General features: G+C 44.9%; 1 protein-coding gene across 25 annotated transcripts in view; it reads right to left on the reverse strand.

Annotated features, from left to right (window-relative positions):
• Positions 1-1,032: 1,032 nt before the first annotated feature.
• Positions 1,033-25,293, reverse strand: part of LOC107384569 (CLIP-associating protein 1-A) — a 31,509-nt gene continuing 7,248 nt past the window's right edge. For 2 of the 25 annotated variants that reach the window (XM_070549597.1, XM_070549598.1), the window contains exons 9-41: positions 22,445-22,570; positions 22,301-22,377; positions 22,138-22,230; positions 21,914-22,059; positions 21,369-21,504; positions 20,509-20,579; positions 20,187-20,246; positions 18,055-18,132; positions 17,791-17,958; positions 17,576-17,622; positions 13,463-13,645; positions 11,501-11,527; positions 10,969-11,058; positions 10,711-10,878; positions 9,817-9,921; positions 8,703-8,800; positions 8,581-8,604; positions 8,010-8,251; positions 7,867-7,930; positions 7,458-7,621; positions 6,939-7,161; positions 6,744-6,839; positions 5,782-5,928; positions 5,553-5,656; positions 5,213-5,332; positions 4,676-4,811; positions 4,282-4,501; positions 4,159-4,212; positions 3,831-4,033; positions 3,622-3,750; positions 3,328-3,534; positions 3,136-3,252; positions 1,033-3,067 (exon numbers count right to left, since the gene is read on the reverse strand). In XM_070549597.1, the coding sequence (XP_070405698.1) occupies positions 2,984-3,067; positions 3,136-3,252; positions 3,328-3,534; positions 3,622-3,750; positions 3,831-4,033; positions 4,159-4,212; positions 4,282-4,501; positions 4,676-4,811; positions 5,213-5,332; positions 5,553-5,656; positions 5,782-5,928; positions 6,744-6,839; positions 6,939-7,161; positions 7,458-7,621; positions 7,867-7,930; positions 8,010-8,251; positions 8,581-8,604; positions 8,703-8,800; positions 9,817-9,921; positions 10,711-10,878; positions 10,969-11,058; positions 11,501-11,527; positions 13,463-13,645; positions 17,576-17,622; positions 17,791-17,958; positions 18,055-18,132; positions 20,187-20,246; positions 20,509-20,579; positions 21,369-21,504; positions 21,914-22,059; positions 22,138-22,230; positions 22,301-22,377; positions 22,445-22,570 (4,007 nt within the window). In that variant the 3' untranslated portion in view covers positions 1,033-2,983. Of the gene's footprint in view, positions 3,068-3,135; positions 3,253-3,327; positions 3,535-3,621; positions 3,751-3,830; positions 4,034-4,158; positions 4,213-4,281; positions 4,502-4,675; positions 4,812-5,212; positions 5,333-5,552; positions 5,657-5,781; positions 5,929-6,743; positions 6,840-6,938; positions 7,162-7,457; positions 7,622-7,866; positions 7,931-8,009; positions 8,252-8,580; positions 8,605-8,702; positions 8,801-9,816; positions 9,922-10,710; positions 10,879-10,968; positions 11,059-11,500; positions 11,528-13,462; positions 13,646-17,575; positions 17,623-17,790; positions 17,959-18,054; positions 18,133-20,186; positions 20,247-20,508; positions 20,580-21,368; positions 21,505-21,913; positions 22,060-22,137; positions 22,231-22,300; positions 22,378-22,444; positions 22,571-23,056; positions 23,187-25,293 lie in introns of those variants that run through there. The other 23 variants (XM_070549599.1, XM_070549607.1, XM_070549616.1 and 20 more) reach the window with 22 other exon arrangements.

The raw sequence follows: 25,293 nt of genomic DNA on the forward strand, positions 1-25,293 counted from the left end.
AACACACATCCTGTTTTCCATTGTTTCCTGCTGCTTCTCCATACGCCCACCCCAGTGCATGCTGGTCCTTTATCAGTGCCTACTTATTAGACAAAATGACCCGGTGATTTTTCCTGACTGACTTACAAAGGTAAACAACAAAACGAACAACAAAAATAAACAAATAATCTACAAATAAACTTTATAAATGCTTCAAAAATATAAAGTGAACTAATCACAAATTTAAAGAAAATTCACAAAAATAACACAAATAAAGTATAAATAGCTCCAACAAAAACAGTTAAAATATAACTTAGATTTACGTTTAAATCAAGCTTGTTTGTAATTTAGTTTCATCGGAGAACATTCCAGAAGCGGTCCAGCGGCGCACGGTGCAAAGGTTTATGGGAGGTGGAGTGAAAACAGTCAGGAAGTTCCCCTTAGAACTGAAACAAGAACCCTAAAAAAACACTAAAGCAATAGAAATTATAATAAAGCATAACAGTTCAAAGCCTAAAATTTTTTTTTCACATTTCAAATAAACGTTTTCCCCCCTCCCAAAAGTCAGATTTTTAGTTTGGAAAATAAAAATAAGATAAAGATCATAAAACAAACATGGAGCTCTAAGTGGGGAGAAAAAAAAAGTAAAACCAGCATGAGAGCAATTTCTTCACACTGCGTTTATTAGTGTGTTTGTAATGAAATAAGTTTAACAGCAACAAAATTTTGATTAAAATGAGAGGAAATCGCAGGACCATCAAACAAGCTTCAACCCAAAATAAACTTAACTAATTTAATCTCATCTGAACGTTTTAGCTCACAACCTTGTTTTTATTTATTCACTAAATTCAAAGTTATAAACGTCTTTGGTACGTTCTTTCTGTGTTTGGCTTCTAATTCCATTTTTGGTTCTTTTTTAAAACACAGGAAAGGTTTCTCTTTACCTTGCCGACAGTTTCATTTGCCGACTGCCTGTGCAAAGAGAAACCTTTCCAGTGAATCAGTTATGAAGCATTTTAGGTCACTTAACAGGAATGACTCACAAACACATAATTTACCTGGAAACAAGTTTATTAAATGAGAGCAAAACAAGCCTGACTTTTTATTGAACTTGTGAGTCTACCACAGGTGAACAGGCGATTGTACATACAAGGTCCAACAGAGTATAAATACTGAGACATGCAGCAGGAGTGGCTTTAGGCTTATTTACAGCATCTCTTCATTCACCTGCAGAATCAGGTGTGCTAGTGTTAGTACGGGCCAGAAATCGACAGAACCAGCTAAACCCAGAAACACTCCCATCTGGGAAATGAGTGCTTCTGCAGAATTCTGCTGGTTCTGGAGGACCACAGTTCCCCCAGAACATTTATCCGTCTGACTGGTGGGTTCTAGGAGCAACCATCAGGTCCTGTGATCAGACTGGTCCCACTGAATCGGGTCAGTCCAGAACAAATACCCGATCAGACCCAAAGCAGCCAGCTGCTCTTTGTTTACCTTTTTATTAAAAAAACAAATCAACACAGGAGCACCAGATGGGTGGAGTTTAGCACCAACCAATCAGAGGATCCTAAAGTTCTGGTTTCCATCAGTGTGTGTGTGTGTGTGTGTTAGTATCACAATACGCAGCAGTAACATCTGGTTATTCTAGTAGCACTTTAAGAACAAAGACACTTCTGTTCAGAACCAGTACATTCCAGTGGTTCTACTGGAGACCTGGACCGGGTCTCCCAGGTTATTGCTAAAGTCCAGAACCCAAGCTCCGGGAGCTTTCATCAGCTGATTCTTTCACATTTCAGAGGTCAAACTACAACAAGAGCCGTCAGCGTAGAATCAGCTGATGGATCACTACGACATTAGGAATGGAACGCATCCCAAGGACTATAATCTGACAGCAGATAATAGGGAACCGCACCCGAGGTAAGGTGTGCATAGATTAAAACTAACAGCTGTGTCACACTTATCAGGTTATGATTTCAAAGATGGAGGGACTGAATCACACTAAATAAACTCAACTTTTATCATAAATACTCAGGAAAAAACTTGTTGCTAATAAAACTTAGCATGAACATGAGTTTGGAACATTCAAATATAATAAAGAAAAGCATTAAAGGTAAACATCTGTTATGGTTCAACTACAATCACAACAAAAGTAAAGAATTCATTACAACAACCCATGTCACCAGCTGAGTGTACACAGGCTCCGCCCACTATGAACAGACTGATCTGATAGGTTAAACCCGGTGGGGCTCATTAGGCTCTGCCTACAGTCTGCATCAGCTTTCATTTGATTCAAATTTCAGGAGGAAATCAAGAATCACCAGAAAACTATTTATTTTACTTTTTCTGGTGAATCAAACAGAAACGTTGAAGATTTCTGCGTTTAAAACCTTTTCAGTACATTTCTAGTTATTTAGTGTAAAACTGAATACATTTCACTTTAAACTTCGGTCTGGTTCATCTTATACTTTAATTTTGTATGAAACCGTAACAGTTACAACAGCTGATGAGGTCAAAGGTTAAACCGTTGGGGTTCGGGTTAGGAATAAACCCTGACCATGATCTGTCTCAGGAAGTGGAACCAACGCACGGGTTCTAGTGACTGACAAGTGTCTGAAAGCCTTCACCAGGTCAGAACTCTGGTTCTACAGGCGGTTCTGGTTCTACTGGTCATGTTTTTCATTTAGAACCTCGGTGCGGCTGCTTCTAAAACCATTCGACTTAAAACTGGACCTGGTCTGGGTCGGTCCTGTTCAGAGGCAGATGTTCTGGAGAACTTTTACATTCATGGTTCTGGGAGTTGAAGGAACTGGACCTACTAACAGGAAGTTGCTTCCTTGTCTCTCCTCCAGAACCAGCTCTGATCCAGGAGCCAGCAGGACCTTTGGTCAGATACTAAAAACCGTTTCTACTTCTGTTTCCATCAGACAAGACGGAGGTCTTAAGGATCTAACGAAGGTCCCGGGAGAGACAGGAGGATGGTGGGTGGAGAGATGATTCTACAGACTCAGTAGGAGGAGATGTCAGAGGAGCTGCTGCTGTTGCTGGTGGAGGTCTGAGCCCTCTTGATGTAAAGGTTCAGGAGCTTCATCTGCAGCGGAAACATCCAAAATGAACTAAAACTCGAGCTCCACCTTTCCCGACAGGAAGTGAACTCACCTTGCTGCCAGTCAGCTGGGACAGGTAAGGCTTCAGCTCCTCTCCAATCACAGAGTAGATGGAGACCAGGCAGAAGACGCTGGCCTTCCTCACGCTGCTCTCCGTGTTGTCATAGCCCTGCAGCAGAAGAACCAGACCATCAGAAACACAAAGAAGCAATTAAACCATCTCCAGAAAGGGGTGGAGCCTCACCTGCAGAAGCCCAGGTATGACGTCCGGCAGCAGCTGGTGCAATGGCTCCTTGGTGATGCGTTCAATGGCCCTGGTCTGCATCTTGATGGCAGCCAGGTTGATGGGGTAGTCGGTGGTCTGGACGATGGGACACAGGACCTTGATGCACTGCTCAGGGTGGGTGGAGCTTGCCAGCATGGACGCCGCCTCCTCTGCTGCTCGCACCACCTGAAACAGGCGCAGCAGCAGCAGAAGAAGAATGGATGAGCACGGTGAGAGTGAAGGACCCTCAGAACCTGGACAAGCCTGCATCACCTCTTTGTGGGAGTCCTTATGAGCCTCCAGCGTCTTCATGATGGTCAGCTCAGCGTAGTTCTTAAACCGGCCCGGCTGGTTCCGCAGGATCTCCTTCAGGACTCGTAGGGCCAGAGCTCGGATCGAGTGCTGAGTCAGACCAAACCAGACTAGTCAGAACCAGAACCTCTCACAGCAAAAGTCACATTTAGAGACAGAAAGCGCCTCACGTCCTGGTCTCCTAGGGTCTCCAGCAGCAGAAGCAGCATGGTCTTAAAGTGTTCCTCCCACACCACCAGGCTGTCCTCTCGGGCCACCTTCAGCAGCTCCAGCAGCGTCCCCCGGCGCTCCTCAGGGCTTCGGTCTCCAGTCTGGGCTTGGGACAGCTCCTTCAGGAGGTCTCCAACCAGCTCCAGCTGCTCTGCATGACCGGCTGCCCCAACAGAAAGGGATTATGGGTAAAACCCTGAAATCTGGATCTGAGTCCCACACTGGTCCAGTTAGACTGGCCCAGTTTAACAGGACCAGTCTAAGTGGATCGGCTAAGCTTTGATTTACCAGGGAAGCTTTTGGGGTTCAGGATCTTGTTTTCGACACACTCCTGCCTCCGACCTGCAGACACAGACCGAGTATAAGAGGGAATCAGACGTTTTGACGGGTCAGAACCGAACCGAATCTTACCGTCTCCGAGCTGCTCGGCGGCGTCCTCGAGCAGGGCGGCTCGGTCTGTCGACCCGTCTGTGTAGTTGTACGGGTTGTACTCTCTGAAGCGTTGTCCGGAGAACGATCGAGGTGACGGAGTGTTCAGCAGAGACGTCTTGTTGTCCAGAGCCGTCCGACCACTCTCCGTCACGTCCCCACAGAACCGAGGACTGGACTCTGAGACTGGCACCATGCTGACCTGAGAGGACACCGCCACAGACGGGTCAGGTTAGAGGTCCAGATGGACCAAAGCAGCTGACACAGGTTCCTATTCATCGTTTGGGAAATCGGAAACTACTTTTATCCGATAACAAACCGGGTCACGAGTCCAGAACATTTGTGTACAGAACTAACGGACCCCCTGGATGCTCACCGAGCCGTCCCGCTTGAGCAGCTCCATCTGGTCACCGTGGCCACGGAAGCTGAAGTTCTGGATGCCCTCAGTGACTCCGCAGAGTGAGCCAAAGATCTCCTCAGAGTTCACGTTCTCGCTGTCAAACTCCAACCCGCTGCAGCACATCAGTACCAAGAAGAACCAGAGCAGAACATTCAGATGGGAGACGGACAGAACCCGCCTGGTTTGAGTGAATCTGACCCTGAACTTTGACCTGAAGCAAGTGGAACAAACACGGTTATGGTTTTTGTGTTGAACAACAACTTCCTGTTTCCTGATTAAACTAAAAACATTCAGCTCTGATTGGTTGTCTCCTGGAAACAGGAAGTAGCGTTGGACCTGGGACAAGGAGTGACTCTGGATGGACATGCACACTGATGAAAAGACAGGTTGGAGACAGACAGGGACAGATTCTTGGGAACTTTTCAAAAATAAAACACAGAACATAAAACGATGGAGGCTGTGGAACCCCGTCGGGGAGGGGGTGGGGGTGGAGGTGAGGAAGGGCGGGGTTACCTGGGGGAGGAAGCTCGCCGTGAGGCCTTGAGGGAGGCAGCAAGAGGGGTAGGAAGAGGGGAGGAGAAGGGAGGAAGAGGAGGGTATTTAGAGTGCTCAGCGCTCCAAGTCCACAGGCGACTGGGAGGAGCAGGGGAGGAGAAAGAGGAGGAGTAGAGAGGTATCAGGAGCAGCTGATCTCAGGTCAGTTAAAGAGAAGATCATCAGACACCTGAGGTACATTTAGAGACTAGATCTGAACCTGGTTCTGTCAGAACCTCTGATTCTACAGCAGGAACCCAGCAGAACACGTCTGCTCTAAACCTCCTTCAACGAGCAGCAGTCCTGGGGGAGAGCATACCTAGGGGAGAGGCCACCGTGGGCGGGGCTAGTGGGTGAGGTCAGAGGGCTGCTGCGGCTGATGGGATGGCGTGGAGCGGTCCGACCCGAGGTCCCTGGAGACGCCTGAAAGAGAAGAAACACGACAGGTTAGAATGACCTGGTTTTGACAAAGGTTGTGTGTGTGTGTGTGTGTGTGTGTGAGTGAGTGAGTGAGTGAGTGAGTGAGTGAGTGAGTGAGTGAGTGAGACCGTGCTGATGGCGGCGCTGGCGTTCCTCAGGTGGTTGTGCAGCAGCCTGGTGGTCCCATCCTGAAAGGTTTTGGGCAGCGCCCCAAGCAGCATGGTGAACTCTGGAGTGTTGAGCTCGAAGAGCGCGATCAGAACCACCTGGGCCGCCTGGACACACAGAACCACACACACACTGAATCTGAGGTGTGTGCGGTGCCTGAAAACCTCCTGAGAGTTTGTTTCCTTCAGCAGGACTTCAGAAACATTAAAAAGACAAACTGAAAACAAGCAAGTTCAGCTGGACAGAGTAAAACACGGAGAAAGCAGGAAACGCCATCGGTTCCACCAGAGAACACGAACAGAACCGGACCGGTTTGATGTTCGGATCCCAGAAGAATGAAATAAATAACAGAAGGTTTGAAGAACAAGGATGTGATAAACAAAAGAACCCAACAGGACCTGAGTAGGAGGTTAAAACCACGGTTCTACAGAACAAAGTGATTACGGAGGTGATGAAGAGAAGATCTGATTAAAAAGTGGATTTATTTTAAATACCAGCCAGGCTGATTTACTACGAGCGTCACCCAGAGCGCGGGCGCTGCTGCAGGCTAACAACGCCCCGCGGTGGCGACCGAAGCAGGGTGAAGTTTGAGGTTGCTTCAGGAACAAACATGTTCACTTGATGGATTTGTGGTTTATAGAGCTGCTGTGACTGACAGCCCTGAAGGTAACACATGATTCATTTATAAAACAAGGGTTATTTAGGGGTGTTATTTTACAGAAATATTTTTTCATTTATTAGAAGCTGAATTTAAGAATAGATATTCATTAGGAGCTGTGCTGGTTCCACGGGAGCTGATTCACATGCGGTCAGAACTTCGACTGCAGGAGGTTCATGCAGAAGCTGCTGGCGGGTTAAAGGTTAGTCACTTCAGGTTGCTGGACCCAGCGGATGGGGATTGGGGGGGGGGGGCGGAGTCTACCTGCTTACACCTCTCCTCCAGGTTTCCCTCCCCAGGAAGAGAGGCCACCGTGCCGCTGCGACCTGACAAATCCTCCCCCACCCAGTTCTGCAGGGTCTGGGTTTCAGATGACATCATCAGGAAACAGTATCACAACATAAACGAGAACCAGTAACGCTAGACGGTGGGCGGGTCTAGACCTTCACATGGACCCACCTTACGGACGTCAGAGCTCTTGGGCTCAGTGGTCCAGGTGATGATGCGTGAGACGGCGAGTCGAGTCTCGCTGGAGTTGACAAAGTCGGCTGGGTCCATCTGTCGGGCCAGAGCCTCGATGTAGCGCAAGATGGCCACCTTCACCTTCAGGTTGGGGGTCTGGGTCTGGTCCACAATGAACCGCATCAGGATGTTGAACTGCAGCTCGTAGGGAAACGAGTCTCTGAGGGGACAGAAAAACCCTCAGACCAGACCAGCTTCAGTCCCCCATAGGACACCCTCTAGAGGACAAAAACCTTTCAGGGGAAAGAAACTAACCCCTCTGGTGACTCTGGTCCCTCAGTGGAAGTGATGGATCATTAATGGTATATAGAGTATATTGATGGTTTCATGATTGTCTAGACTAGACTAAAGTAAAACATAGACAGTACTAGATACTAGATGTTTCTCTAACAGCCTTGCACCAATCCCAGCGGACGTTCTGTGAACAGGACCACCACCTGAGGACCTGAAACTGACCTGGTGACATCCAGGGCTTTCTGAACTTTGGCCTGGACTGACCCCAGCAGGTCGGCCCCCATCTTCTTCAGCAGCTGTGTGAGCAGGACAAAGAGCCAGTCCTGCAGGTCATCTCGATGTAGGATGATGAAGTCCACCAGAGTCTCCAGGAACATACTGAAGACCTGAAACAGACACGTGATGAAGAGGAGGGTTAGGACCGTGCTTGTGGACCAGCTCTGGAGTCAGGAGTTAGAGGAGGATGAAGACTTACTCTCTGGTGTTTGTTAGAGTCCGCAGCGGAAAGAATGCATGCAACAAAAACACGCTGTTAGTTTGACCTTTGACCTGTTGTGGGTCTACTGTGCCTGTTAGACTGCTACGTTCTGACCCAAACGCTGTTTGACCCTGAAGCTCAGGGGGTTCTCACCTTGCTGTGAGGATCTGCAAACATCCTAGTGAAGATCTCACAGAGCCTCTTCAGCTCCACGCGGCTGAAGCACAAACAGCAACACTCAGTGTTTCACAACGACACCTCAGGTGTGGACACCTGGTCCAGACAACCTGACTTACCTGAGTGTCCTCTGGCCCTTCAGCAGGTTCTGCAGCCCCAGCAGCCCCTCCTTCCTCTCGGACCAGTTGGCACTGGCACAGTGGTTTAGAACCTCAGCCACATCCTCCGTCTGACGCAGGAACGCCACGCCGCCATTCCGCGAGCTGAAAGAGCGGTCTGAGCAGGCGCTGGAGGCATCGCTGTTCGCGTCATCGTCTGAGTACATACCGGGGGGCTCGAAACGGCGCCTTGCTGGGCGTCGCTGGGAGAGAGGAGAGACACGGTGGAGTTTTGAGGGGATCAGAGAGAAGAGAATGGGGTTTAAAGTAGGTGGCATGGGTCAGGGCGGGGTTAAATGGAGGATAGAGAAGAGGGCGGAGCTTAGAGGGCTTCTAGCACATGGAGAATGAAATCTCTGTGAGGAAGCAGACATGCGGAACTCTGATAATGAAAGCTACTCGATATCAGCGTGCTGGTTTCTTTAACTTTATCCTGGTTAAGCACTTTAATCACAGAGATGAGACAAAAACAAACCGCCACAGTCAAAGTTTAAGGCTGGTGTTCTGCATGCAGTCAGAACGGTTCCACTACCTTAGTCCTGGATTCTCCTAAGAGCTGAAAGTTCCACCAGACAGAAGAAAACTGACATCAGCATCGTTTAGATTCTGAACTCGGCTTGTTCTTCTCCTGATCATAAAGGAGTCTGTTCTCACCAGAGCGTCGGCCACCGCCGCCTCCACATCGGTGCCGGTGTTGAGGATCTTCATGGCGTTAACGGAAGCGGAGATCCGAGCCTGGTGGGTCAGCCGGTCTGAGGAGGAGGAGGAGGAGGAGCTATCATCAGAATGACAGAGTGTAACCCAGCTGTGACTGGTTCTGATCCGGTTCCTCTGAACTCTGGCACATGGGCCCATTCAGTCTGATGAGATGATAATTCTGGTTGAACTCTGGTCTAAAATCTAAAACCTGGTTTTTAACCCGAGCACACGCGAAGCAAAAAGCAGAACCTCAACAGAGAAAAAGCAGCAGAAACGAATAAGAAACCAGAAAAAACAAGTTAGAGAAGCAAAGTTGCTTAAAGAGCAGCAGAGCAGCTCATAAAATCTAAAACAAGATGAAAAAAAAAAGACTTTTAATCATCTCAGTTCCTGAAGGTTTTGGTTCTGTTCTGATAAAATGGTTTGGACCAGGAAGGTTCTGTGAGTGCCCCCTGCTGGTGAGTGAGGAGAGAACCATCCATCAGAATAAAAAGCAAAATGATGGAATTAGTCAGCATCACGCCGTCTCAGAGACACTCGGCTGAAAACCTACTCGTGTGTGACAGAAAACAGAATGGAGGACGGGTTTTACACGATGCATCAACCTAACCCCCCCCCCCCCCCATCCTGACTCTGATAAGAGGCAGCACCCCTGGATCACCACTGACAAAACTCAAGAGAAGATTCTGCTCAGATCAAAAGTAGAAGCTCATCTGATCCGCCACGCTGAACTCAGGAACATCAGAGGATTGGTCTGCAGTAGAGGCTGACTAACAGAGCAGACGAGTGGATGAAACAGAAAGCTTTAGGTGTTTTCCACCACAGGAGCCCTCTGTAGAGGACAGGGCGATGGCGGATCATGACTGAGGACGGCTGGCTGCACGACGACAGATAAACCACAGCAGGTTCTCCTGGTTTAGAACATTCCAAAACTCTGACTCAGTCTAAAAGCTCCTGACAGAAGTTGGATTGGATCATTGTCAAGACAGAATCTGGACACAGACGAGGCAAAGAGGGTAATGTTCTGCTCTGACAGAGGGGAGGTCTGGAAGTTTTGGTGTGTACTCACCCAGGGGGGAGAAACCCCTGGCAGGACTGGTGTCACGGCTGCTCTCGCGACTGGCTTCACGGCTGCAGCCTTGACTCATGCTGGGACGAGGGATTCTGCTCCGGGCTGCATGGCCGGGCGAGACAGACAGGAGAACCGCAGGGCATGCAGTGAGTTTAGGGGGTGTTAGTAAAGTGAAGAGGAGGAGGAAGAGAAGAGAATGCAGGACACTAACACACCCAGTTTGTCCTTAGATCTATCCGTATTTCATCAGAAGTATTTTTGCTATTTGACAATTTAATGAATCATTAAATGAAAAACGGGGCTATAAGTGAATATTTCTAGAGGTGGAGTTCCCCAGGGCTCCATCCTGGGCCCAGGTTGTTTTTATTAGTGATGCACTGATATGAAATTTTTGGGCCGATACCGATATTAAGATCTGTTATGATCGATAACCGATATTAGCCGATACCGACATATTGACATTATTGCTTCTAAAATAGGCAGATTTTGTATAGAATGAAAATTATTAGAGCTGAATTTATGTTACTATGTACACACAAAACACACATTTACGGTTCTGAGATGATTTCATTCACTGTTCACATGACTGAGTGAAAGAGGCAAACAAATGGAGATGAGATGGAAAAAATATCGGTTGTTCATATCGGCCCAGTTTTATTTATCGAACCGATACCGATATGTTAAAAAATGCCAAACATCGGCTGATACTGATATGTTGTGCATCCCTAGTTTTTATAGATAGCTTTTAGCCTGTTGGTAAAAGACATCCTGTTTCCTCTCTTTGCAGATGAAACTCCGATACACCGGATAATTTGGAGCTTTGCTGATCCATCTACATCTTTATTTGGAGCTTTGACCAAAAACTGATCCAGAAACAATTCTGGTTCTTACCCAGGCCTGACTTACTGGGGCTTGTCTCTCTGCTGCAGCCCTGACTGCGGTGACCTCGAGATTGGTTCTTCTCTCTGGAGGTTGCCCCGGCACCACCTGTGCTTGGCCTCGGGACTCTGCCATAGGTGGAGCTGAGTAGACGACCTGGAGAACCAGACCGACTGCCAGCTGAAACATCAGGAAATGTTTTAGGTGACTTATTAAGTCTGAGATCACATGACTGGAGGAAAAGTTTTGGGTTCATCGAATAAAACTCACGCTGAGACTGGGACACAACTTTTCCTCCACTCCGACCGTCAGTCACCAGAGGAGTGTTTCCCGAGCTCGGCCTCCGGGTTCGAACTCGACCTAAGAACAGAAACCCGTTAAAGTTGAACTGCAAGAGCAACAGTAAATTGGACTTAAATGGAACAGGACTACAGTTGGATCCATGAGGGTTCTGATCTGAGATATGATCACATGACCACATGCAGCTGAGACAACCTGTTCAGCACTAACCACAAACTTTTCACTCAAACTGATGTAGAATTAGCGTCTGACCAATGTAGAGTCGCATGACCCATGTGGGCGGGGTCAGACGCAGCGCTAACGTTTTAGCTTGCAGCCTCTCTGATCCGCAACATTCAGCAGTTTAGACACCTGGTCCAGAATCAGTTTCATGTTTCCCACAGAACCCAAAACAGACTGATAACGGGCTTTACCAACAGCTGGTTTCCAGATGTGGGAGATAACACTAAACCATGCAGACTGTCCATGCAGACAGACACACACATGACCACACACATCTTACCATCTGTATTAACAGACCACGAGCCTTCTGAGAGGTGGGCGGGGCCAGAGGAGACAACAGGATGTAAAGTTTCAGTTTTGTTTCAGGAAGCAGCTGATCTGGTATGAACTCTACAGTCATGTGACCTGCGTTAGCGTGTCGATCACTTCACTAACTGGGTCATTTAATCACAGCAAACATGACTGGAGAACATCTTCAGAAAGTATAAGAGGAGAACCAGCTTCCTCTGAGAAGATGTGAATCTTAAAGAGAAATAAAAAGCTACAAGAAGTCCCCCTAAATTTAATGAGAGCTTTGGTTTTGAAATCTATGTTGGATCAAATATTCTCAGCCAAACAGAAACAGGCAGATGTAGAGCATGAGTCAGGATTTTGTTTCTGATCAGTCACTGTGTTGAGCACACCGTCAGAGAGAGAACATGTCATATTGTTTTTCAGAAAAGCTCTGATAGCCGTTTCCACCGTAACCTGAGTTAGAATTGTGAGTTCTGCAGCTTCAGGTGTTCTGTTTGAGATGATAACTAACACATGATTAGTTACTCAGAGCTCGGATCTTTGGTCTGAGATGCTTCTTCCCCCAGAAAGTTAAATATGTGATGTTCTCCTCTTATCTTTCTGAGCGCTCCTTTTCTGTAGCCGTCTCCAAGTTTAGGTCCTCCACCACCTCTCTTACCCATGGTGTCCCACAAGGTTCTTTGCTGGGGGCCTCTGCTCTTCCTCCTCTATCTGCTTCCTCTTCAGCACATCCTGAGCTCCTTCAAAGGAATCTCCTACCATCTTTATGCAGATGACATCCAACTGTACATCTCCTTTAAGCCCCATGAGATGTCTAAGCTGCAGCTGTTACACACCTGCTTAGACTATCAAAACCTGGATGGCTGGGAGCTTTCTACAGCTGAATGAAGATACGACTGAGATCCTCATCTGTGCCCCAGACAAGCTGGTTCCCAAAGTCAGAGACTCTCTTGGTCAGCTTGCTTCCCACACCAAACCTTGTGTCAGGAATCTTGGCGTGACCTTTGACCCAGCTCTCACCCTGGATTCTCATGTCAGTTCTCTTGTTCGCTCTTCCTTCTTCCATCTCAGGAACATTGCTAAGCTGAGTCCCATTCTGTCCCGCTCTGAACTTGAGACAGTCCTCCACACCTTCATCTCCTCACGCTTAGACTACTGTAACTCTCTTTTCACGTGTCTGAGCAGAACCTCCCTGAACCGTCTACAGGTGGTTCAGAATGCCTGTGCTCGGCTTCTGACCAAGTCCTCCAAACACACCCACATCACCCCGCTTCTCCTCCAGCTTCACTGGCTGCCAGTCAACCTCAGGGTTCATTTACAGATCCTGGTTCTGGTCTATTGGGCCTTACATGGACAAGCACCATCTTACATTGGTGATCTTCTTAGTCCCTACACCCCCAGCAGGTCCCTGAGGTCCAGTGATCAAAGCCTACTGGTTGTGCAGCACCAGGCTAAAGACCAAAGGTGACAGATCATTTGCTGCTGTGGCCCCCAGACTCTGGAACTCTCTCCCCCTGAGCCTGAGATCAGTGGACTCAGTGGTCTCCTTTAAAAAGCAGCTGAAGACTCACTTGTTCAAGCTGGTTTTTGTGTGACCTTCTTCACCACTCTCTCTTTATTCTGCTCTCCCCACCTATTCCACCTTCCTCAGGATCCACTGATTTCCCTCTTTCCTATTCACTCTCTCTCTTTTTTAACATTTTTTCTTTTAAATCACAATTGCCTATTTTTGCTCATTTTAAATATATTTTTAACCATTTTCTAAATGCTTTTTTATATTTTAACTTTTTTGTTTTGTTTTTGTGAAGCGCCTCGTGATGTTTTATCTTGAGAGGTGCTATAGAAATGATATTTTCTTCTTCTTCTTCTTCTGTATCTCGATCAAGATCTGTAACAACAGTGGCGCTCAGATTGTTCAGCAACCATCAAGGATGGCGATAACTCTTACCAAGAGAAGCGTAGGATCCAGGAGGAAGAGCTGATGCTGAGCTGAAGAGAGACGAAGGCGCAGCAGAAGAAACGGCTGGCATCCTGGTTCGAGTGTTGGCGGTCGCCGCGGCATTAACGTCAACATCGCTACGAGATCGCTGCAACGATGCTAGCGAGGAGGCAGCTGGTGTCCGGGGGACGGCTTTAGTTAAAGAAACAACAGGTGCCTTTATAAACAACAGCTGGACGTATACATAACAATTACATTTATAAACAATAGCTGGATTTTTAAACAGCTCCTGGATTTTCTAAACAGCTGGAATTAGCAACACCTGGATTTATAAACAATAGCTGTATTTATGAATATCTAGATTTTTAAGCTGCTAGATTAATAAAAAACATCTGTATTGATAACAACACCTGGATTTATAAGCAACAGCTGGATTTATAAACAACAGCTGCAAAAATAAAAAACGACTAGATATGTAAGCAACAGCTGGATTTATAAACAACAGCTTGAACAATAAAAAACAACTAGATATATAAGCAACAGCTGGATTTATAAACAACAGCTGGAACAATAAAAACAACTAGATATATAAGCAACAGCTGGATTTATAAACAACAGCTGGAACAATAAAAACAACTAGATATATAAGCAACAGCTGGATTTATAAACAACAGCTGGAACAATAAAAAAAACAACTAGATATATAAGCAGCAGCTGGATTTATAAACAACAGCTGGAACAATAAAAACAACTAGATATATAAGCAACAGCTGGATTTATAAACAACAGCTGGAACAATAAAAACAACTAGATATATAAGCAACAGCTGGATTTATAAACAACAGCTGGAACAATAAAAAAAACAACTAGATATATAAGCAGCAGCTGGATTTATAAACAACAGCTGGAACAATAAAAACAACTAGATATATAAGCAACAGCTGGATTTATAAACAACAGCTGGAACAATAAAAACAACTAGATATATAAGCAACAGCTGGATTTATAAACAACAGCTGGAACAATAAAAAAACAACTAGATATATAAGCAGCAGCTGGATTTATAAACAACAGCTGGAACAATAAAAACAACTAGATATATAAGCAACAGCTGGATTTATAAACAACAGCTGGAACAATAAAAAAACAACTAGATATATAAGCAATAGCTGGATTTATAAACAACAGCTGGATTTATAAACAACAGCTGGAACAATAAAAAACTAGAAATATATACAACAGCTGGAAAAATAAAAAAACATCTAGATATATAAGCAACAACTGGATTTATAAACAGCTGGATTTATAAACAACAGCTGGAACAATAAAAAACAACTAGATATATAAGCAACAGCTGGATTTAAAAACAACAGCTGGAACAATAAAAAAACAACTAGACATATAAGCAACAACGGGATTTATAAACAACAGCTGGATTTATAAACAACAGCTGGAAAAATAAAAAAAACATCTAGATATATAAGCATCAACGGGATTTATAAACAACAGCTGGATTTATAAACAACAGCTGGAACAATAAAAAACAACTAGATATATAAGCAACAGCTGGATTTGTAAACAACAGCTGGAACAATAAAAAACTAGATATATAAGCAACAGCTGGATTTAAAAACAGCTGGAACAATAAAAAAACAACTAGATATATAAGCAACAGCTGGATTTATAAACAACAGCTGGAACAATAAAAACAACTAGATATATAAGCAACAGCTGGATTTATAAACAACAGCTGCAAAAATAAAAAACGACTAGATATGTAAGCAACAGCTGGATTTATAAACAACAGCTTGAACAATAAAAAACAACTAGATATATAAGCAACAGCTGGATTTATAAACAACAGCTGGAACAATAAAAACAACTAGATATATAAGCAACAGCTGGATTTATAAACAACAGCTTGAACAATAAAAACAACTAGATATATAAGCAACAGCTGGATTTATAAACAACAGCTGGAACAATAAAAAAAACAACTAGATATATAAGCAGCAGCTGGATTTATAAACAACAGCTGGAACAATAAAAACAACTAGATATATAAGCAACAGCTGGATTTATAAACAACAGCTGGAACAATAAAAAAAACAACTAGATATATAAGCAATAGCTGGATTTATAAACAACAGCTGGATTTATAAACAACAGCTGGAACAATAAAAAACTAGAAATATATACAACAGCTGGAAAAATAAAAAAACATCTAGATATATAAGCAACAACTGGATTTATAAACAACAGCTGGAACAATAAAAAACAACTAGATATATAAGCAACAGCTGGATTTAAAAACAACAGCTGGAACAATAAAAAAACAACTAGACATATAAGCAACAACGGGATTTATAAACAACAGCTGGAAAAATAAAAAAACATCTAGATATATAAGCAACAACGGGATTTATAAACAACAGCTGGATTTATAAACAACAGCTGGAACAATAAAAAACAACTAGATATATAAGCAACAGCTGGATTTGTAAACAACAGCTGGAACAATAAAAAACTAGATATATAAGCAACAGCTGGATTTAAAAACAGCTGGAACAATAAAAAAACAACTAGATATATAAGCAACAGCTGGATTTATAAACAACAGCTGGAACAATAAAAAACAACTAGATATAAAAGCAACAGCTGGATTTATAAACAACAGCTGGAACAATAAAAAACAACTAGATATATAAGCAACAGCTGGATTTATAAACAACAGCTGGAACAATAAAAACAACTAGATATAAAAGCAACAGCTGGATTTATAAACAACAGCTGGAACAATAAAAACAACTAGATATATAAGCAACAGCTGGATTTATAAACAACAGCTGGAACAATAAAAAAACAACTAGATATATAAGCAACAACAGGATTTATAAACAACAGCTGGATTTATAAACAACAGCTGGAACAATAAAAAACAACTAGATATATAAGCAACAGCTGGATTTATAAACAACAGCTGGAACAACAAAAACAACTAGATATATATGCAACAACAGGATTCATAAGCAACAGCTGGATTTATAAACAACAGCTGGAACAATAAAAAACAACTAGATATATAAGCAACAGCTGGATTTATAAACAACAGCTGGAACAATAAAAAACAACTAGATATATAAGCAACAGCTGGATTTATAAACAACAGCTGGAACAATAAAAAACAACTAGATATATAAGCAACAGCTGGATGTATAAACAACAGCTGGAACAACAAAACTAGACATATATGCAACAACAGGATTTATAAACAACAGCTGGAACAATAAAAAACAACTAGATATATAAGCAACAACAGGATTTATAAACAACAGCTGGAACAATAAAAAAACAACTAGATATATAAGCAGCAATAGGATTTATAAACAACAGCTGGATTTATAAACAACAGCTGGAACAATAAAAAACTAGATATATAAGCAACAGCTGGATTTATAAACAACAGCTGGAACAATAAAAAAACAACTAGATATAAAAGCAACAGCTGGATTATAAACAACAGCTGGAACAATAAAAACAACTAGATATATAAGCAACAGCTGGATTTATAAACAACAGCTGGAACAATAAAAAACAACTAGATATATAAGCAACAGCTGGATTTATAAACAACAGCTGGATTTATAAACAACAGCTGGATTTATAAACAACAGCTGGAACAATAAAAAACAACTAGATATATAAGCAACAGCTGGATTTAAAAACAACAACTGGAACAATAAAAAACAACTAGATATATAAGCAACAGCTGGATTTATAAACAACAGCTGGATTTATAAACAGCTGGAACAATAAAAAACAACTAGATATATAAGCAACAGCTGGATTTAAAAACAACAACTGGAACAATAAAAAACAACTAGATATATAAGCAACAGCTGGATTTATAAACAACAGCTGGATTTATAAACAGCTGGAACAATAAAAAACAACTAGATATATAAGCAACAGCTGGATTTATAAACAGCTGTGTTTGTTCTCATACGATTAGTGATTCGATCGTTCATCAGTGTGAGACTCAGAAGTAAACATCTGATAATCATCCTTTAGACTCCTGGTTGAGACACAACAGATGTGTTTCTTTGAGCTGTAAACACTTACATCTGTTTGTTCTGCCTCCTGCTGAGCTTTTCACAGGAAACGGACGACTATGGAGAAAATAACAAGCAGAAACTGAACTTGATTGTTTCTCATCACAGACATTGGTGCAGAGACAAACAGGGAATAGGTGGAAACTGAGTAAAGTTAAAAGGTTGGCAAAGCAAAAGAAGCACAGCGAATGCTCATCATCATCAATCAGAGGTGACTAGACTCACTTCAGACTCTCCTGAGACGAGGAGGAGGAGCGATCAGATGTTGGGAGTGACATGACACTGTCACCGCCGCTCAGATGAGCCTGGAGAGCTCTCTGATAGGACGACTCCAGACCCTGGAATAGAAGCTCCGCCTCCCGGCTGAAGTGGCCATAAAATCCCCAGTAACACCTGAAATGATGAGCAGCAAAAACAAGAAGCTGGCGGTTAGTCAGGGTGTTTGTGTTTCACACCACAAACGGTAATAATCTGCTGGAGGTGCCTTACTTCCTGGCCACAGAGCGAGCATCGGCGTCTGCATCATGGATGCCTTTCTTTATAGTTTCCATTAAAACGGCTCCATGTCTGTCAGAAGGACAAAATCACAACATTTACTTTCTCCAGTTTTAAAGGAAACTGGTCAGCCTGGTGGTTCAACAACTCACACTGGCATCAGCCAAAGAAGGAGAACTGATCCAGAACATTTTAGAACATTACATGAAACCAAGAATAAAACCTTGTAGGATTTAACCAAACAGGAAGTTAAACCTCTGATCATCAACGACTCTGTGAGAGACGAGAACTAGAGTCAGAATAAAACACACAGTGTAAAATCTATAGGAGGAGAAAGAGAGGAGCTCCTCCTGACCACCGTCTGGTACCAACCAAAACACCTGAAGAGGGTCTGAACAGATTAATATTGTAACGTGATGAAGGAGCTATTCCTCCAAGGTTATTTAACTTTTTCCGCAGTTGCCTTTGACACAGCACCAGAGTGCATGAAACAGCCTCAAGGTCATGCATTCGCTTCTAAACTGTTTACTTTCCAGCAATGAAGACAGAAGATGAAGAGACTAGTTTCTTTTATTAAAACAAAGAACTATATTTTCAATAAAGCTAATCAAAACAACTGTTAGTCAATAATACAATGTGACCGATCTGTGAAATCACAATATTATGATTAATATGTTTTAATAAGTAATATGACTTAATCTAGTTCACTAGACACACTGACACACGTAAGGAAAACAATCACATGACACATTGCTGTACTGATCCAATCAGAACCTTCCTAGTCTGAAGTGTGGCAGAGTCTCTGTGGTGTTTATAAATCTGTCAGCTTTGATTTGTCCAGAATCAAAAACATCCAGATTAATAAAACTGTTCCAACGCCATCTTATGTTCAGTTCTCAAGATCTCACTGAGTTCACCGCATGCTAAGTGAAGTATTGGACCGGCCATCTGTACTTCTCTTTTTAAGCTGAGAACCATTCAAGCTGGGAAAATTCTGTTGTTTACCAACCAAGCAACAGTTCCTTTCAGAATAAAAGCTGAACTCGCTGACCCAAGGAGGGTCCCCATTTTGACGCTGTGAACCACCTGTCGCTTTTTACCTGGAGACAATCCAAGGACTAGTTTGTCGTGCTGTGACGCTGTACCATTGGCTCCAGTACCGGAAGGAAGGTCCGAGGACCTGGCATTCTGGATCCATCATTGGAGGTCTCACTGAGGGTATGTGGATGCAACAAAATGGCGTCTCATGTGTTTATGACTACAAGTCTCAAACTCTGATCGGTTAGGAGCAAAACATCATCTCCCACTCAGACTTTGTTTCTCCGGATATGAGGGTTCTGAATGACACTCATTCACACACACCATCCACCTCACACCTCATTCAAACAGAGCATCCATCATTAGCAGAGTTAGTTTTGTTGAAATTGTGTTAAAATTATTTAGTAATAAATTATCTTAAACGTTTAAAGGACTCTCTCTCTTCTCGTCTCTCAGTTAATACAAGGTGTGGCAAATCCCTACAATAAAAAGTTCCAATCTTCTGGTTAAATAACTCAGTGGTCCGTAAGATTGATTGCTTACTCGATATGCAATCTTAATGTCTCACGGTCCTTAATTAAGTGTAAATTAACTTCATTACAATATAGAGTTAAACTGGTGCTGACCTGTGAGGAATGAGACCAGACCAGACCCCAGGCTTCACCAGTATGAATATGAAACATGACTAAACTGGTTCCAGTAAACACCTTGCGTTTATGAATGGTGGACGTAAATGATCCGTTAATAATTCTAAGCTCTGATTTCTGAGTTCTGGTGAAACTCGGGAGTGATTTGGTGACAGATGGGTCGATGAGGCTCCCTGACTCAGAGTCCCTGGGTCAGATCGGGTTTCTACTCAGCAAAAGGAAGCAGCCAGACTGGAACACAATCGGGCTTTAGGAGGCAGACAAAGAATCCCCGATATCACCAGGGAGACGGATGATGTCGATCCCAAGCTGACCCAGCGTCATGTTTCCTACCGAGGTACCAGGAGGATCCCTTTGGGTTTCAAATCCACTAAAACATTAAATAAACCCGCCTTCAGCTCTGAGATGTGACTCTAAAACCAGTCTGATCTGGTTTCTCACCTCTCCAGGCCGCTGGTCTGCCACTCCTGTAGGATCAGGTCCAGAAACTCAAAACAACGTCTGAAAATGGAAAAAATTCAGTAAAACCACAAAGAAAGAAACAGCAAGACTTTTTTTAAATTAAATATAAAAATCTGGACATTTAAAACCTGCAATAAACCGAATCTATGAAACTTTAACGACAAACATAAAGATAAAAAGTAGGATTTAAGCATTTAGAACTTCACACACACACACACACACACACACACACACACACACACACACACACACACACACACACACACACACACACACACACACACACACACAAAGACCTGACCTTCTCACAGCCACGGATCTGGAGGAGCAGCTGGTGATGATGATGGAGATCAGACGAGGAAAGTGTGTGTGCTGAAAAACACACAAACCTCTGATGTGATTATCAGTGATGAGCTTTAGCTGCAGTAACACTGAGGGCCAGCAGGGGGCGTTAGGGTTAAGAAGGTGGTTTCTGCTCTCCCAGTGTTCTTGAGCCTCCTGTTGACTAACCCCGGGTTTCCACTGGAGCCGTCAGCAGCACGTTACTGCAGCAGCACGTCTTGCTCGCGTAAGCTGCTGCTTGGCCCTTCCCACGAGACGCGAAGCAGCAGGGGAGCAGCTGTCACCGACCGAGCACGAAGTCACTCGAGTGACTTCGTCAGTAAACACAACGACAAGCAGGAGAAAACTACAACATGGTTTGTGTTTTATGTTCTGTCCATTTTATAATCGCCAATACGGACCTGAAAAACAAAGGAGGCCGCTAGCTAGGTGATAACTTCTCACGGGGACGCACAGTTAGTAACTGTTTTTAAAAGTAAAGCAACCGGAACGCAGTACGTTATTTATTCTGAAAATCTCGGAAGCTTCTCTCCATTTCCGCGTTCGATTTCCTGTCTTTCCTTCCCCAAAAATGTCGAACTTGACCCGTTTAAGAGGCGTCGCGCGTAGAAAATAGAACCGGCGCGTAAAGGGCGCGACATGCTGCTCCTGAGACGCAGCCGACTCGCGCTGCTGCCGGCTGCCGACGGCTCCAGTGGAAAAGGTTCTGTTGACCACAGCGGTTCCTATCAGCAGCTATGACGTGCTGCTGCAGTAACGTGCTGCTGACGGCTCCTGTGGAAAGCCGGGGTAAGAGGTTCCATCAGAACAGAAGCTTACCATAAGAATGAGGCGGATGGCGGCCACACCAGATGTGGCCATGACTTTGGCGCTGTTGGGGACCAGGGTCAGGAGGGTGGGCATGACGGCCTCGGCGGTGTGGTCGAAGCGTCTGCGGAGAACCGATGACAGGTGGCTGCAGAGAGGGAGAAGAGCCAGTTAGACGAGAGAGAACAGGATCAGGGGAAGAGACACACACTAAAAAAGGAAGTGATGTCACGCCATTGGTCACCTGATCTAATTTCTCTGAATTATTCTGGGTTTTGTGAATCTTCATAAACTCACGAGTTAAAACACTGAACCGGGTTTTTGAACTTGTGAGTAACCAGAACCAGAACCAGGCAGAAGCTCTCTCCTCTGGAACAGTGAAAGCTCTGTGGTTCTTGGCTCAGGAGTCATTCCAGCACCAGATGCAGAACCTTCTGTTGTTTCAGAGGAAACTCCTTCCTGGTTGGACCGTTTCTGATCTTCCTAATTCTCCACAATGAGAGCACTCTACTCTTGGTTAAGGACAGTCCTAACTGGACCGCGTGGTTCCGGCTCACCCCAGTGTGATGCAGGCCTCCTTCACCACCTGAGACCGCAGGTCCTTGGCCGACAGCTTGAAGGCCGCCTCCATCAGCTGCAGCTGCTGCGGGAACTCATCAAAGTCAGCGGCGCCGGCACAGACCAGCGATCGGACCTTCTTTATCTGAGAGGAGAGGAAGCAGTAGTTATCGGACCCGATCAGGGTCGGGTTAGAGCTCAGGGGTCAGAGGTCAGGGCTTACCGCAGCCACTCGTAGCTCCCAGTCCCCCTTATCGTCTGAAAGAACGTCTCGGATCTTCGTCATGGCCTCACCCGCCTCCCGGCTGGAGTAGATCTGATGGAGAAGGTTCTGATGATCCACCTGTTGCCAGATTCAGAACCTTAAGGTGAACCCGACCTCCTACCTGAACCGGGGCCACATCCTCAAAGGCCTGGATGAAGTCCTCTACATCCACAGCTCCAGCCCCCGACCCGTCTCTGCCTGCAGAACAGAACACGTTAGAGCATCAGAGTCCTCCTAAACCAGGCTGGGAAGTTCTGGTTCTGACCTGCACCCTTGCTGCTGGAGGCGGAGGAGGCGCGAGGGAACAAACCCATGTTCACCTTCCTCCCAGCTTTGGATGAGGAAGAGGAGCGTCCGCCGTCCACAGACTCATCATCCTCAAAGGTTCTATCTGTGGAAGACAGAATGGGTTTGGGTCAGAACAATGGGTCCACTCAGCAGCAGGCAGGTTCTGGAATCTGTGCAGCTGAATCAGAGCAGATGACTGAGATTCCCGGAGAACAAGCAGGTTCTGTTCGGTGTACAGCCTGAACACCGAACAGAACCAGCCTGGCAGATACTTCCTGAGTCAGGGGTCAGAGGTCAGCTGAGACAGAACCACAGTAGTGAAGACAGATCTGGACCAGGTTCTGTCTCTCGTTCTGACCGTCTCCATGGACACACACCCGAGCTTTAGACAGAACTAGAATACGCCTCAAACAGAACCTGTCAGAACCATGGCAGCATCAGCTGGTTAACATCTGAACAGAACCAATAGAACCGACCCTGGAGCTGCACCAGAACTCAGCTGAGAGGAGGACAGGAACAGGAAGTGCTCCTCCTGACCTGATCTCCGTTTCTTGTCTGATTGCGGTGCTGAAGAAGAGGAGCCGCTTACAGAAGCAGATCCTCCTGCAGACCAGTTTCCTCAGCATGACCGGGTCCAGATCAAGAGGTCCAAACGGGTCCTCACATTGTCCCGGAGCAGAGCAGAAAATCCATCCTCCTCAGACAGAGGGACAACAGAGGGGAGGAAGGAGCTGCTCCTCCCCTTTCTCCTGACCAGCAGCATGTGCTTAAACACGATCCTCCTCCTTCTTCGTCCTCTAGTTCTACTTTGGCTCCTCCTCTTTCCTCCTCTGGACTGCCGATCACATGAGGGGGAAGGGTCAGACAGAGGAAAAGAGGAGGTGGTGCTGAAGCAGGAATCAGAGATGATGGGTGACTCAGGAGGAGGAAGAGGAGAAATTTAGATTCTTCCTGTTTCTGTTTCCTGTACACCATTTCACTCAGACCAGTTAACACAGACCAGTTCACCCTGACCAGTTCACCCAGACCAGTTAACATAGACCAGTTCACCCTGACCAGTTAACATAGACCAGTTCACTCAGACCAGTTAACACGAACCAGTTAGCACGGACCAGTTCACACAGACCAGTTCACCCTGACCAGTTCACATAGACCAGTTCACCCTGACCAGATAATTTGGTCACAGAATCAGAATCTGATCCAGGAGATCCAGATCCAGAGGAAGACTTTAGATAGAATCTGTCTCAGTGAAGGGGCCAGGAGGTCAGCACCAGTACAGTAGGATCAGACCAGGTCTACAGGAAACTGATCCTCCTCATGGGGATCCACCACCTGACCAGGGACCCTCTGGATTGGTGGACCCTTTAGTGTCACTAACTATCCTGTCCTTCCTGGGGATGAGAACCAGCTGCTAGTTTGAGTGCACCGCTCCAGTACCTGTCCTTGCTCAGATCTCAACACAAGATCAGGTGTGGACAGGTTCTAGTTCATTCTGAGTTTCTGCCCTGGAGGAACAACCAGGGGTCTCATTTATCAAACATTGCATAGAATCCTTACTGAAACCGTACTTAAGCTCAGCAAAAAAAATGTACTTACGCCAAGTAGGTTTGTGATCTATCAAGCATGGAGTACGCACAGCTGCACGCAATCTCCACTTCATAAATCAGAGACTAACGAGAATGTTTCTCAGCTGCATTTTAGTCACATCCCGCCCTCAACACGCCCACTTACTGCCATAAATAGTCAATGCAAAGTGCCTTGTGGATCTCATGCATATGCATAAGCCGGCTTGTTGCAGCATTTCAATCACGACCACAGATCAAGGAAGCGCTATTTCACAAGCAGAAATGGAGGTACTTGTGGGTGAGGTGGAGAAATGAAAGGAAGTGCTTTTGCAAAACAAATAAGACGAAATCCACGGAGTGGCACAGCGTTGCTGAAGCCGTCAATGCTGAGTTCTTCAGAGAGATCTGTGGCAGATATAAAAAATGATCCGATCAGGATTCGATCTCCAGATTCCCGGGTGAAAGTCACACGCACGCTAACCAAATTCAAATTAAAAAAATAAATAAAACTTTAATCATCCCCGAGGGGCAACCAGTCACCCAAATGGAGAACTCTCTTGTTCAAGTAGCCAGGGCGCATGATCAATCGGGTCACAGTGACAGGACCCTCACGCTGTCACAGACGCATGACATTCTGTCTCAATCTGTCCCCCTGCTGATATTCTGCATTCCGTATTCTGCGCTTCAGGCTGTGTGTGTGTGTGTGTGTGGGGGGGGTCTTGTTCTGTGTGAAAACGAAGCAGTACAAGTGATAATACTGCAGGATTTGATAATTTTATCCTTCTCAGCAGCAGCACTGCAGGTGCTCTCCACGTCCAACATGTGTGTAAGCCAGGTCCTTAGTCAACTTAAAGTTGCGCACATTTTTCTGCTAAGTTTTCTTTCATAAATCCCAAAGTTTGCGTGGAAAGTTCCTTACGCAGTTTTCCGACCCCGTTTTGTGCGTAAGCAAGCTTGATAAATAAGGCCCCAGGGCTTTATCTATGGTTTAAACTAAAACCACCATAGAACAGAATAGACTTTAGTGACAGTGGGGAAATTCACCATGAATACTCTTAAAACTCTCAACGGTTCTAAAAAGACCAACTCAGAACAGAGTCCAACAACAGGAAGCAGTCTGACCCCAAACCGACCAACAGGAAGCTCAGATCTAGTCCACGCTGGTGTTTAGTCTAAAGTGTCAAGTCCCTGATAGCAGAAGAGACTCGGAGGGAACCGGGTCCAACAGAAACCACCTGATAACATGTTAAAATCATCAAAA

The sequence above is a fragment of the Nothobranchius furzeri genome, chromosome 3 (assembly GCF_043380555.1).
Source record: "Nothobranchius furzeri strain GRZ-AD chromosome 3, NfurGRZ-RIMD1, whole genome shotgun sequence".
NCBI classification, from domain to species: domain Eukaryota; kingdom Metazoa; phylum Chordata; class Actinopteri; order Cyprinodontiformes; family Nothobranchiidae; genus Nothobranchius; species Nothobranchius furzeri.